We start from the raw sequence: 14,454 nt of genomic DNA on the forward strand, positions 1-14,454 counted from the left end.
TACTTGAAATTATTGACAAAAACTTAAATACTTTTATTTTAAAATGAAATTTTATAGCATTATCTTAAAGGAAAAATCAGTATATCTTGATACAAATAGAAGGCAACAACAACAATAAATGGAGTAAACTGTAAACACTGCTATTACAATCTATGCAGAAATTATTGCCAGCAAAATTGTTCATTTGTGAAAGAAGTGTTAAAGACAGGTGTCACGACATGCTAACATCTTCTGAGATTTCCTCATGACATAATCAGATACAAGCAAGTGAGAATTCTAAAGGGAATAAATTCCTCATTTTGTCACTCGATCTTATTTATTCTCCTAAGTACCACCCATAAATTCTCAAATTGTATGAGAAACAATGCCCTATGATATAATGGGGAAAAGTTCTGGGCTCAAAATAAGGAGACATGGTTATGGTCCCTGTTTTAAGACTTACTGGCTTTAACACCAGACAAGCCACTGATTCTCTGGGCCTAAGATTTTTCTTCCTAAAAATTGTGGATAATAATATTCGATTTACTAGGTTGTTATAAGGAATAATAATAGCAGCTAAAATTAACTGAGCACTTGTATTTTATCAGGCACATTCGTTATTTTATTAGATATTCCCAAGAGCTGTACTATTACTAATCCTGTTTACAGGGATGAGGAAACTCTCGTTTATGGAGGGTAAGCACCCTGCTCAAGATTACATTGCTACTAAGTGACCGAGTTGGGACACAGACTCAAATCTTACTGCTTTGAAGGTCTGTACTTATAAACAACGTTATAAAAATATAATGTAATGCGATTTGAAAATCTGACATTACGTTTTCCCATATAAGATGATAAGATCATTGTGGTAAAGATTATGTCTTACTCATCTTTGTGAACTCAGTGATCAGGAGGGATATTCAATAATTGCTAAGTTGAATGGATTTAATTGACTGTGATATTGGAAATAATTAAAAGGAAATGCCTGTGAAAAACAAATAAAAATCTGCAAGATGCAAAACTACTTGCATCATTTTTTCTCAGAGCAAAGGGCCCCACTTTCTAGAATCACATCCAGTAATCTTCTAGGTAGCCTTGAACACCCTTCTCTCGCCCTGGGAAATGCAGGACAACACGGGAAAGGCTTCTTCTCTTTTAGGGACGGAAGGAGGCTTACTGAAAGTGGTAAAGGGGAGAAAAAGTTCACTAGTGGAGGAGGAAGCAGAAAGGATCTGCCTATGGTCAAAATATTAGGGAGAAATGACAACCCCAGCATAGAGCCAGCCAACGCTATGCCAAGCTTGCTGATGGAGAAAGCCACCAGCAGAGAAGCCTTAGTTCCCTCTTTGGAAACTGGAGAAGTCACCAGTGGTGAAACCTAAAACGTAAAGGAAAGACTGAAAGTTCTTATCTTTAAAAACACTACATGTTTTCTCAGAAGAATCTTAGTACTATACAAAAGCTAAAAAATGTAATTGCTCTTTGAATGATATGTGCTTAAAATGCACAATAGAAGGCTCCCAAAGTAATGTCCTTTCCACTTCTGGGACCAACTCAGTAACAGAAATTGGACACACCGACTTCTTGGGTTGTCATATGCAGAGCAACATGATCTTTACCCCTTAACAACCTTTGAAATACAGGAAACACACACATTTTAAAAATTTCTTCAAAATAGATTAATAGGGTATTCATGAATGTTTGTAAGGAACCCAGAGATATCATTTCTTTTAACAGTTTTAAAACTATTTTCTGGGTATACATTACAAATAAAATTCTTAAAGCATGCATGTATGTAGTCTAAAATTAAGGGAAAGGAACAATCAGAAACAGACTATAAATTCTTGTGGCAATTTAAAACCTAGTTACCCAAAATTTCCAGAGTAACATTTCTTTCTACTTCTAGACATTAACTACAAAAAGGGTTCTAGACTAACTAAACAAAGAAAACCAATGAACATCATAATTTTTTTTTCTCAAATGCATCTAGATTTTATCTTTATTATATCACAATATACTGGTTTTAATATTTCTGAGAATTGATTTTTTTGGGCCACATTTAGGTTTATGTGGTAACATAAAATTTGTCCTTCTGTCAGCATTCGTCAAAACACATAATCCTAGTTATTGTTCTGGTTTTATCAGAAAAACCTTTCTCTAATGCTCAAACTCAATAAGTTCTGCCTTTTCTGTACTCTCCCAGTCACCTACATTTCTCCTTTTTGAATAGTCATGATGACTATAATTCGGTGCTCAGTGTTTGCATTCTCTAAGGTATAATCTCTAAGGGGGCAAGGACTGTGTTATCTTGTTCATTGTTGTACCTTTTATATTGTCTCAATAAATAAATGTTGTCATTCAATAAATAAATGTTGAATGAATGATGGATGGAGGGAGGAATGGTCACTTCCTCTTCTGGTGTTACATTACTAAGTCATTAAGGAAGAAAGCGTGGAATCATTTTTAAGGGAGAAGGACAAGGTGTAAGTAGTCTGTAGACATTGTAAGATTATGTAGGAACACTAAACTAGAAGAGTCTATAAACATTTGAACTTTATTTTATCTGTTATATTCTAGGACGAGATCTCTGTTTGAATATAGATTCAATGGAACTTAAAAGTCTTATGCTGAATTTATTCCTAACCTTCCCAGCAATCTATCGAGTTTTTTTTTAACCTTATACTTGCCAATTACTTTTCCTTTCACTCTTCTGTACGTAGACATTTCTCTCGGAACACACTGCTCTCAGCAGCACTAATGCAGAAGCAAATGACATATGCAACACCAATTAAATATTTATGCAATGTAGCACCGAAATGGTAAATATTGTATTATGCTTTCCACTTGTCATTAGTCAGGAGACGTTGCTACATTCTGCAGAACTGATAGCCTAAAACAGAGAAAACAGCACCGTATTTCACAGACAAGATATTTATGTTGGGCACAAACCAGAGTTTAGCTGGCTTTAAAGGTATTTCTTACTGTCGTCGTCCTTGAATGTTTTTCAAGTCAGAGAGATGCTTATATTTGAATGGTAAAATCAGTCTGTTTAAATATAGTATTTCTCATATATTATTTACTTTAGCTGACCTCATAGCAAGCTAAGAGTAGAATAAATTATTTCGGGGGAGAAGGGGAGTGGCATACTTCCTACATTTGTATAATTTCTTGAATTTGGTAGTGATTTCTTTTTTATGTATAGTAATAAATATTAGGATAAACTCAAAACTAAACATTTTTACGTTGTGCTAACAAAAAATTTATGATGTCAAAAAAATTGAGTGTATAATATAGAACTTTTTCCCACTTTAGGTTCAATTCAGAAGTCATTGATATGATTATACAGAGTTGGCTTAGAATGAACTGAATTTTAAGTGACCTCGCAATCTTTTCTAAGTTTCTACATGATATGCTAGACATAGAAAACTAACATTTTCTACAAATTATTAGAGTTTATATTGAAAGTCAGGACAGATTACCAACATGACAAGATAGCCAAGTTTTCTGTGGGTGCTGGAGGAGCATAGATATATACATATGAAAGCACAATTTTACCCATACAAGTGCCTAGAAAATAAGGAAAAAACACAACTACCTAGAATGGGTTTTTAGTAGATTTTCTCCTTTTTGAATTTATAGATTTAGAGTACTGTAGCAATATGCTTTACCATCTTACTATTTTTCTCCTCTCCTCGAGGTAAACTATTTTATTCTGAGCCTTCATTCATCATTGAATCAGGTTTAAATATGTCCTTAATTTCATGTATCCAAGAATAAAAAATACTGATATACTCATTTAAAATTTTTAGTTTGCAATTTTCAATCCTCTAAAATATAGGCAATATATTTTTTCCACAGCGTGATGAAAGCACATTAGTATTAAAATGCTACCATTCCATCTCGGACAAAATGCATTTTCTGAATGTAATGCAACTAGGAGTTAAAGGCAGAAGCTGTAGTGAAAACTGCTGTATAATTCATTGCCTGGCTGTGTTCTATAACCTAATAAAACAGCACTTTTATTACAAAGACATGTCCAAAAAGAAAAAAGAATGTCACAACACATTTTATTTTGCCATATATATTTAAATGGTTGGTTTTTCATGAGGCATAAAGGGCTGCTGTATTTTTCCTTCTGACCCTGAGTCGTGCATATATGTATAGCTAGTACCATAATCAATTTCAAGGTACACAGAGAGGTAAAAATGTTCGTAAAATGCAAACAGACACAGAAGTAGGACAGATAACTGCTATGGAATCATAACCGCAATGAACCTGGATTCGACTGGTTATGTTTTGCTAGATCTAGGGAATGCTTATGTTGTTAAACAGCCTTTTTAGCAGACATATGACAACATCTATTTTAGGAATCAGTTGGTAGCAGCTGTTCAAAGGAAATAAATAACTACATAGGTATTTTTTTAAATGAAAAGGAATATTGAAAATGCAAGTACTTCTTTGGTTAGCAGTATATGTCAGGAGTTCATAAGAAAAACAATGCTGAGGTATTTCTTGTCATTGGGAAATGAGTTAACAAACTAGTCCCTTAAAAGTTCAGACTTTTGTGGAAAAAAAATTAGGGAGAGTTTGGAGGGAAATGGGAAGTGACTGTTAAAGGAACACAGGGTTTCTTCTTTGGCAATGATGGAAATGTTCTAAAATTGATTGTAGTGATCGCTGCAAAACTGTGTGAATATACTAAACACCATTGAATTGTATACTTTAAATGGGTGAACTGTATGATATATGAATTATATCTCAATAAAGCTGTTCTAAAAAAAGACTGTTGTCAAATGAATTACTGGTTGGGATAAACTGGCTAAAAATTGAAAAAATGTGCTAGTATAATATAATTTGCTAAGATTTTTATTTTCTCTAGTTTTCCTTAAATTTAAAGAAACACGTGCAAATACTTTTAAGGTGCTACTCTACAAGGAAATTATTTGAATTTTCAGAGCCTGCCTAGCAGTATATAGAAATACTAAGGAGGTTAAATGCCCATAATGGTGTTTGACTTGACTTTGCTGCAGGTTTTACTGGTGTTAACATAATAATTTCAATATTTATATTGATTTGTATTTAATAACGTTTCAATAACGTTTCTGCTTTATGATAAGATTTCTGGGCATGTTTCTATGTGTACAACATCAAAATTTCAGGTTATCTCCCATCCAGGAAAAAAGAGTCTTCTGTGAGAAAAGAACAAGAAGACTCCTACTCATTCCATAAGTGTGAACAGGTGCAGAAGTAACAGTAACTAACAGGCTCGCTCTTTTTATCCATTCTTTGGTGAACAATGGCTAGCTACAGCCCATCTTTATATTGTTCTAATTTTAGGAGAGAAAAAAATAAGATGAGTAAATTAGGGCCCAGAAAAAGTGGGACAGGTAAAAAATGATAGGTCTGTATCACTAAGTATTATCATTGAACTCAACATTTGTGTTTAGGAATCAGTAGAATTTCCATTATGTAAAGACACACCAACTTAAAGACTAATGCATTAGAGATGGATTTTAATCGGGAGCGCAGCAATCTAAAGAAAATCCTACTGTGACTCTGCTGAAAAGAAGCTGCCATCGGTACCTGCTCGGATATTTAAGAGTTAGGACATGACAAATCATGGCACACTTATTCTATTATGTATCAGCTATAGCTTCTCAGTTCTGCTCACTCCTCTATCCCAACAGGGCCTCATGGTCTCCCACTCAGACTAGTTTTCTAACAGGTTGTCTAAACTTGCACCGTCCAAATGGCAGCTACTAGCCCCATGTGGCTGTTCGAGTTTAAATTAATTAACAATAATAAAATTTAAACTCCAGTTCCTTAGTGGCACTAGCCTCATTTCAAGGGCTCAATGGCTATTGTGTCTAGTGGCCACTGAACTGGACAGTGCAGACAGAACGTTTCTATCATCGAATATAACATTTGACAGCACTGGCCTACAGCCTTGCTACTCCAAGCATGGTCTAGGACCACAGCCGCACCACCTGGGAGCCTGTTTGAAATACAGGCTCTCGGTTCTCACTTCAGATCTGCTGAATCAGAACATGCATTTTAACAAGATCCCCAGGGGAGTCTCAGGCACATTAAAGTTTGAAAAGCACAAGTCTGGACTTCATTTCTTCATATTACGTGTTCCGGAATGTCACTAAAGCAATCTTTTAAAAACATAAATGTGACTCTTTTTCATTGCTATGCTTTAATTTCTTCGATTTCTTTCCCATTTTCAGTTCTTCCAAAAACCTCATGAGAGTCAATATAGTGTAACGGGGCCCTTGATAGTTTCCAGGACAGCCTCTATCATTTACTGGCTGTCTGACTTTAGGCGAGGTGCCTCTCTAAGTGATAGATTCCTATTTGTTAAATGGAGATAATAACTCATAGAGTTGTTGTGAAAATTATATGAGATAATTCATACACAGATTTGAACACAATGCCTAGCACACCATGAGCACTCTACACGAATTGCTGTAGACAGCTCACGTTTCCTCCTTTCCATGCCTTGGATGACCTCTTCTCAAGGTGATCGCCCACTAACCATTTTGACATCAAACCTACTAAACTGAACTGCTCTTCATCTTTCAAGCATCCTCTGCTAGATCAAGTCTTTCTCCAACATCTTCAGAAGGTATTTTCCTTCTTTTCTTCTCTATTTTTTGCCATATGGATCAAGCTGCTATGAAAGTATGCTCTATTAAACGTGTTTGCATACATGTCTTTATCACTCGACGATGAGCTTCTAGAATGATGAGCTAATTCGATCTCCCAACATTTGAGTATCCAGAAAAATGTTGACCTAAAAATTGTTACTGAAAACCACAAAAGTACCAGAAGAAAATTTAAGGAAATTTTAAAAAATAATACTTAGAATAAATAAGGACTTTATAGGTACCCCATGAAAATCAGAAATTATAAAAAAATTGATAAATTTGATTATTTAAAAAATTCTATATGGTTTATGGCAAAATGACTTTGAACAAAGTTACTATTAAATTGGAAAAATATATAACACATATGACAAATGATTCATATCCTTAATAAACAAACACTTGCAAATCAAAAAAAAAAAGGAGAAAAGCCTCAGTAGAAAAATGGGGGGAAACTAGCTATTCACACACACAAAAAGAAATACAAATGGTCAATAAGTATATGAAAAGATATTCAGCACTACTAGTACTAAATGAAAACAACAATAAAATGTTTTAACCTAAGAAACTGGCAAGGGTTAAAAATATTGATAATAAGTTACACTGGTAGTTGTGTAAACTAAGGGTAATTTGGCCATGGTTTGCAAAATTCGAAACATTTCTACCCTTTGGCCCAGGAAATTTCTTTCAAAGAATTTATTCTGATCAAAAATTTGATCAGCTGAACACACATGCATGCACACACAGACACACACACTTACACGTACAAGAAAATAGTCAGTGCATTTTTGGGAACTGTTAATTAAAAATAGCTGCTATGGAGGCCAGCCCCGTGGCTAAGAGGTTAAGTTCGTGTGCTCTGCTTCCGCGGCCCAGGGTTTCACAGGTTCAGATCCTGGGCACTGACACGGCACCATTCATCAAGCCATGCTGAGGTGGCATCCCATGTAGCAGAACTAGAAGGACGTACAACTGGAATATACAACTATGTACTGGGGGGGCAGTGGGAAGAAGAGGAATGAAAATAAAGAAGATTGGCAACAGATATTAGCTCAGGGCCAACCTTTGAAAAAAAATAGCCACTATGATGTTCAAACACTTATGATGTTTAAGGAATGATAAGTGGGAGAGCCTGGTACAAAATGTATTTAAGAATATGGAACTCTAGGTATATGGATGCATGGAAAAATATCTGGAAGGATACAGACCAAAAAGTGAAGGGTGGTTACCTAAGCAAAAAGTTATCAATGACAATGGGAATTAATTTTCACTTTTTTTTGGCCTTTCTTTATTCTCTGAAATTTATATAGGAATAGGAAAAACAAACAGCAAAGCCTGTAACTACACCCCCCCCCCCTTTCAGAAGTTATTCACCTTGACTATCCTGTGATAACTTTATCTTAGAGAAGAGACACATTAATGCTACATTCTCATAACTTCTCATGACCTTACTGGAAGGTGAGAATGAAAATTCTAGGATAGAAATAATTCCTCAAGCTTTTTATTTTACTTATTTCTTAAGGCTTTGACTTCATATTGACAGTCAATGTGAGACAAGGGGACCTCAAAGGAAACGGAAAAAAAAAAGTTTAAGGATGGCTGCACTTCTGTTAAAGGTTGTAAGGTCAATCTGATGATGACATTGGTCTCCCCATTGATTGGGGAGTTTATCAGACTGATCTAGCTGGACAGGCAAGTGGTCCTTTTCTCCCTCTCTGCTTTACAGCACACTCAATAGACAAGGACAAGCTTTCCTGAGAGAAGTGGCCTATTATTTTTTTCAAGGGTAAAGGCAGTACCTTCAGTCTTCAATCTTTTCAGTCTGAAAAGATTCCTCATGCTTCCTGAGGAACAAATGAAATCTCTTACCTGATTTAAACAAAAAAATCATTGCGTTAATCTGGTAGTGACATAAGCACAGGAAGACTGGTGAAAATTCTAACCACATTTGTGCTTAAGGAAAGCAATAAAAGTATGAGATAATTCTTTGTTGACAGAAGTAATTTTTGCCAGATAACTCTTGGATTGTATTGCCTTAACTGGCAGCACAATAACTAGATTGTAACAAAAGTTCAACAAATATCTGTTGAACTGACAAGAGTACGTGAGTATATTAATTATGTAATTTGTGAAAGATAAAATCAAAGGGAGAAGATACGATAGTGGTATTGGTAGGAATAAAGGAGGATACTAACCTATTAAACAGCAAAAAACAGGAAATTTGAAAAAAAGGAACATTTTGAGTTTTTACTTAGAAGTCTGATCCTCAATGATATTCGGTAATGGATCCTTGAAAAGAGTACAAGTCTCATGAATAATAGTGACCTAATCTCATACGAAAATGCTTTTTTTCCTGCTAGTCACACAACGTAAATAAAATGAAAGAGTACCATTGCTGATATTCAAAATACTTAACAATGGGTACAACACAGGCAGTTACAATCAGAAAGGACGTCTGACAACATATCAACAACACAGACATTGAATTCCAGCCCCGAATAGTATTTATCTATCTATTTGGCATGTACTCTAGTAAAAAAAAAAAAATCCCCTACAAATACATATGCTTAATGTATTATATCCCATTTATGACTGGTGCCTTTTGGAATCACTTAAAATTCTTTAGCTGCACACTGCTGACAGATACAAAGAATTTACACAGCTAACTAGAAGAGATTCTCTTGATGGCTGGATATTTGCTAGCTGAATACTAGAAATCTGTCTCTGAATTCTGATTTTTGTTGTGGTGATATTCCTCATTTACCTTGAGGGTTATGAGACAGCATAGCATTGATTATTAGTGTTTGATCTTGGCCAAGTGACATCCCTTTTGGCAGCTGGTTTGACCATTTTTACAAGAAGGGAGTTAACTTAGATTGAAAAATTACAAAAAGGCTTCATCTTGCTCTCGTCTCTGATGGACAGTGGCTAGATGAGGTGCTGTGTGAAGCACGTAAGGAGGATAATGAGGCTGTAGCCAGGGTCAGTGGGAAAGAGTGTCCTGGTTTATTAGCGATGTCTGCGATGGTCAAAGAATCGGCAGTACCAGTACATAAGTCGCCATCCCCGACTCGATTATCTCGAAAGTTCCTTCACGCTCTAAAATTCTATTTTTCTCTTAAAAAGAATTGTGACTTGAAATGGTTATTTCACTTTCCAAAGTACACAGTTTATAACTAAGGAGTATTATGGCTAATGATAGAACTGGCTCACTGCAAAGGCATCATACCATTGTATATACCGCTCTGTAATACTCTTACTCAGCGACAGAATTTCATGGCGCATCACAAATCGCTTTGTAAATTTGAGGACGCATCACTGGCTGCTGTTCTTGTTGCATAACCCGCACAGCCTGTGATTTGTCCCAGTGGACACCACTAGTATTTCCATGTGGTAGGCCTTTCCCTACACTTACAAGGAAATCAAAATCTGATGTGGTCATTTCAGACATTTTAAAAAGCAATTTCCAATAGTTTGAATGCTCATATATGTTCTGAAATGGTTAAATAAAAGGAAAATTTACAACTTCTATTAGCAGCTTCCATCATTGGGTTACTAGTAAATGAAAAACATGATCAATACTACATCAGAAAAGCTGAAAAATCCACATATATGAATGAGGATGCAACCTGTTCATTGTTTTATGGATGCGCAGTTCTCTGGAGAGCGTTCCTGAGTGCACGCTGATGGTCCTGAGTGGTGAGTTTTACATTTAGATAGCTGAGTTGGCTGAAAGACGTGTAATATCACAAGCAGCAGAGAGCTCCCTATTGACTATGCACTGAAGGAGATTCCTGCACAGTGTTCATTCCTGCAAGTGCATGAATTATTCTGCGTCCATGACATGTCCTAGAGTTACCCACGTTTCGTGAGGGATAAGTCAAACACAAAAGTACACCGTAGTCTGTGTCCAGGAATATACCTTGTTCTTCATGCAAATGCAGCTTTTCTATTTACCTAATTTGCTGAGAATTACATAAAATACCCTGTGATTTATAATGTCTCATTACCAACCCCTTCCCTAGAAAATATGAACTCATAGTATACCTTTTCACCAAATAGATAAAGCCAACAAAACAACAATATAACATCCCGATTTACAAACAGAATAATTCTGGAAATTTGTTCTTACCTATAAAATAGGATAGGAGTATTGCCAGGAGCACTGAGACCCCTACAGCGCACAGGGCAGTACATTTCCAGCTACAGTACTTTGAAGATTTCTTGAATTTAAAAGCACTTCTTGATAGGGTGTTTCTAGGTAGTGGCCGAGTGGGCGGCGAATAAACAGAACCAGATGCCATCGTGTATCCTGGGGTTGCAGTACTGAACAGTGGCGTTGTCCCTGTTCCTGTTTTGAATAGGAAATGCCTGTGGAACGGGAGAATATCATTATAAGATGCAAATACGTTAAAAATGTGAGAGACAGAGACAGCTACGCATCAGTTCTCCTCTCCTTCTGTCTCTCTCTTTTAATCATTGACCTCATATAATTAAAAAAAATTAGAAATTAAGGAAATATTTGAACCAAAAAAACCCAACTCATAAAAATGACTCTGATGAAAGAGCCTGATTTGTCTTGTCTAGAGCAGTATTTATGCATACAAACGATCACTGTCCCTTCAAGTAGAGATCTTGAGAGACTACAAAGTTATTCTAATCATACCATTTCCAGTGCAAAACCATTTTGGAACTTCCCTTTGTGAATTGCCTTAAGAACATCTTCACATTCCACTTAAGAAAACAAATCTGACTACTTTGTCGTTACATGTGAACTTACTGCTATGTGAGAAGATATACTCATATAAACACAAGTATGCATGATCACGCTGGTGGTCTGCAGACTGACTTATCTTCTGGATGCCCATGGAAACATTCCAATCCTAGCCTGCTCCCCCACTAGTAAGTACCATCAAGCTTGGCCACAGGCAGCTGGTCAGTTCTCAAGAGATGCAAACTAATTTTATTTTTAGCTTCTGTCAAACACAACAGGAAGGCAAATCTGCTGGAGGGGAGAGAAAGGGAGGAATCACAGAACACTTTCTAAAATCAACCTAAACAAATGAAGGGGTCAGTGAAGCGGGTTTTAGATCAAATATAGAAAGATTTCCTAACAACTGAGCTGTACAACAGGGGAGCAAACTGCCTCTAAAGTTGTATGCTGTCTTACTTCCAAAATGTTTAAACAGAAACAATGATCAGATGACAAAACTATTGTCTTAGGAATTCTTCAGGAAAGATGGCTACTTTCAAGATTCCTATTAACAATAAAAGTCTCCAAATTTTAAAAAAAGGGCCATGTTTGTCATGGTTTACATTTCACACTATGCTGGCAATTTATAGTGTATTGAGTGTGTGTCTTAACATGTATGCTTATCCTTCTTAATAACACGTTCGATGAAATCAACAGAGGGTTCTCTCTCTTTCATATTCATGAAATTGTAGGAATCCTGGAATATTCCACCGTGGTACAGTACAGTCTTTACACAAGACGATTTTAGATGGTACACAGCTGAATATTTTTAATTTTAACATTCAAGTACTTACTTTAACGTGCATTAGAAAATAGATTAATGTATCAAACAAGTTAAGGGGTGACAAGGACAGAACTTGGAAGCTAGACTGCTAAGGTTCAGGTCCTGCTTTACTACTTACTAGGTATGTGTGCTTGCGCACGTTCCTTAATCTCTCTCTGTGTTTTGGTTTCTTAATCTGTAAAATGGGGACAACAGTACTACCTATTTCGCAGGGCTTGTTATGAGACTTAAATGAGTTAGCATTTACTGTGAAGTGCTTGGAATATAGTAAGCACAACATAATGATAAATAAAAGAGGATCAAACTCATGATTTTATGTATACAATTGGTTAGGAAAGGCTAACCAGGTAGTTAAGTTACAAAGAGTCCACTTACAGAGAATTGCTGTGAACAATAATGTAGCTCATGTACAGACACGGAAAAGTCATGAAAGTCTGCCTAACAGAGGGATGGGGAAAGAATTCCGGATGAGAAATCAGAAGATCTGGGTTTGAGTTCCTGGTCTATCATTTCCTAGTTATGTGATCCTAGGAAGCCTCAGGTTTTTGTTTTATTTTTTATTTTTTCATCAACAAAATGGAGCTAACGATTTACTAATCACACAGGGTTGTAAACCAGTTAATGTATCTAAAAATGCTTTGTTGACCACGAAATTAGAACAGATGCAAATGATAAGTTACTACTTCTATAAATTATACTAGCAAGTGATTGTGAATCCCTTTTTCCCCATACAACTACTTTATAAAGCAAATTTCAACATTTAGAGTCTGAATTAAGTGGTATGTTGGAAGCAGCATTTTTAGTGCCAATTACCATATTCAACTCAGCATGGTGTCAAAGAATGTGAGCTCTGGAACCAGACTGTCTGGTTCAAATCCAGACGTCACCTATAATTAGTGGGATGATGTTTGGTAAGTTACTCAGATTTTCTGTGTCTTGGTTAATCATCTGTAAGATGGGAATAATAAAACCTATTATATATATAATATATATATAGTCATTTTATGAGGATTAAATGAAGTAACATATATGATGTGTTTATATTAGCATCCAACACAAGCTAAATGCTCAATAATGCATTAGGTATTTTTCTTCCCAAATTCATTTATTGGAATCTATATTCCAAAAGACCAAAAATTGTCATCTGAAGACTTTAAAATCCCAATTCAAAATGTAATACCCTCAAAACCGGTGCACACAAGGGGCTGGCCCCATGACCGAGTGGCTAAGTTCGTGCGCTTTGCTTTGATGGCCCAGGGTTTCGCCAGTTCAGATCCTGGGTGCGGACCTAGCACCACTCATCAAGCCACGCTGAGGCGGCATCCCACTTGCCACAACTAGAAGGACCCACAAGTGAAATATACAACTATGTACCGGAGTGCTTTGGGGAGAAGAAGAAAAAACAAAATAAATAAAATCTTAAAAAAAAAAAAACCCAATGCATACAAAACGAATTGGCTGGTTTACAAATTTGATATTGGTGATCCACACACTGGCATGTACTCTGGATGAGAAAATGGACTGTATCATGTCAAGGAGAAACCTGATCCTTGGGACGAGGTGCAGCAACCTTTTCCTATGAATGACCAGAGTGTGAATATTTTAGGCTTTTCTGGCCAGACCATCCCAACTCTGCTGTTATATCATGACAGCACCCATAAATGTTGAGTGTGACTGATTCAAATAAAACTTTATTTATGGACATAGAAATCTTAATTTCATATAATTTTCCCATGTCATGAAATATTCTTTTCACTTTTTTTGACCACTTAAAGATGTAAAAACCGTTCTTAGCTCAAGATCACCACAAAAACAGGTGACAGGCTGGATTTGGCCTGTGAACTGCAGTTGACCCCCTGATCTAGATTCTCACTTTTTTTAGGATTATACATGAAGAGTGAGCAAGAGGCTCACACGCATAGTGACAGAGTGTTCCCTCCACACCATCGGCAAGGATTAAAAAAAGCATTCGGAAGGACGCATATCCACTCCTCTTGGGGAAGATGAAGGGAAGGCTGGACAGACAGATGCACCTGGAGGAAGATCCTACTAAAGCCCTGGTCCCTCTGCTCTCCATCATATCATCAAGCTCAGTTCCTTCAAAGAGCTTATTATCATCAGTTCTTGTTTATTTGTTTACTTGTGTGGCAGGTCAAATTTTTTAAATACTATTTCAAGTGTGCTTTTTCTCCCTGAAAATTTTCCCCTTTCTGTCTTTGCTCCACCTCAACTCTCTCAATTCCAGCAGCTGTTTTATCTCATTGCCTCCAGGTGAGATGAGACAAGATGAG

General features: G+C 36.2%; 1 protein-coding gene across 19 annotated transcripts in view; it reads right to left on the reverse strand.

Moving 5' to 3' along the window:
- The window catches only part of TENM3 (teneurin transmembrane protein 3), a 579,767-nt gene that overhangs the window by 143,238 nt on the left and 422,075 nt on the right, over positions 1–14,454 (reverse strand). For all 19 annotated transcript variants that reach the window (XM_070499641.1, XM_070499653.1, XM_070499652.1 and 16 more), the window contains one exon: positions 10,759–10,997. In XM_070499641.1, the coding sequence (XP_070355742.1) occupies positions 10,759–10,997 (239 nt within the window). The remainder of the gene's footprint in view (positions 1–10,758; positions 10,998–14,454) is intronic.

Source organism: Equus asinus, chromosome 27 (genome assembly GCF_041296235.1).
Source record: "Equus asinus isolate D_3611 breed Donkey chromosome 27, EquAss-T2T_v2, whole genome shotgun sequence".
Taxonomy (NCBI): Eukaryota; Metazoa; Chordata; class Mammalia; order Perissodactyla; family Equidae; genus Equus; species Equus asinus.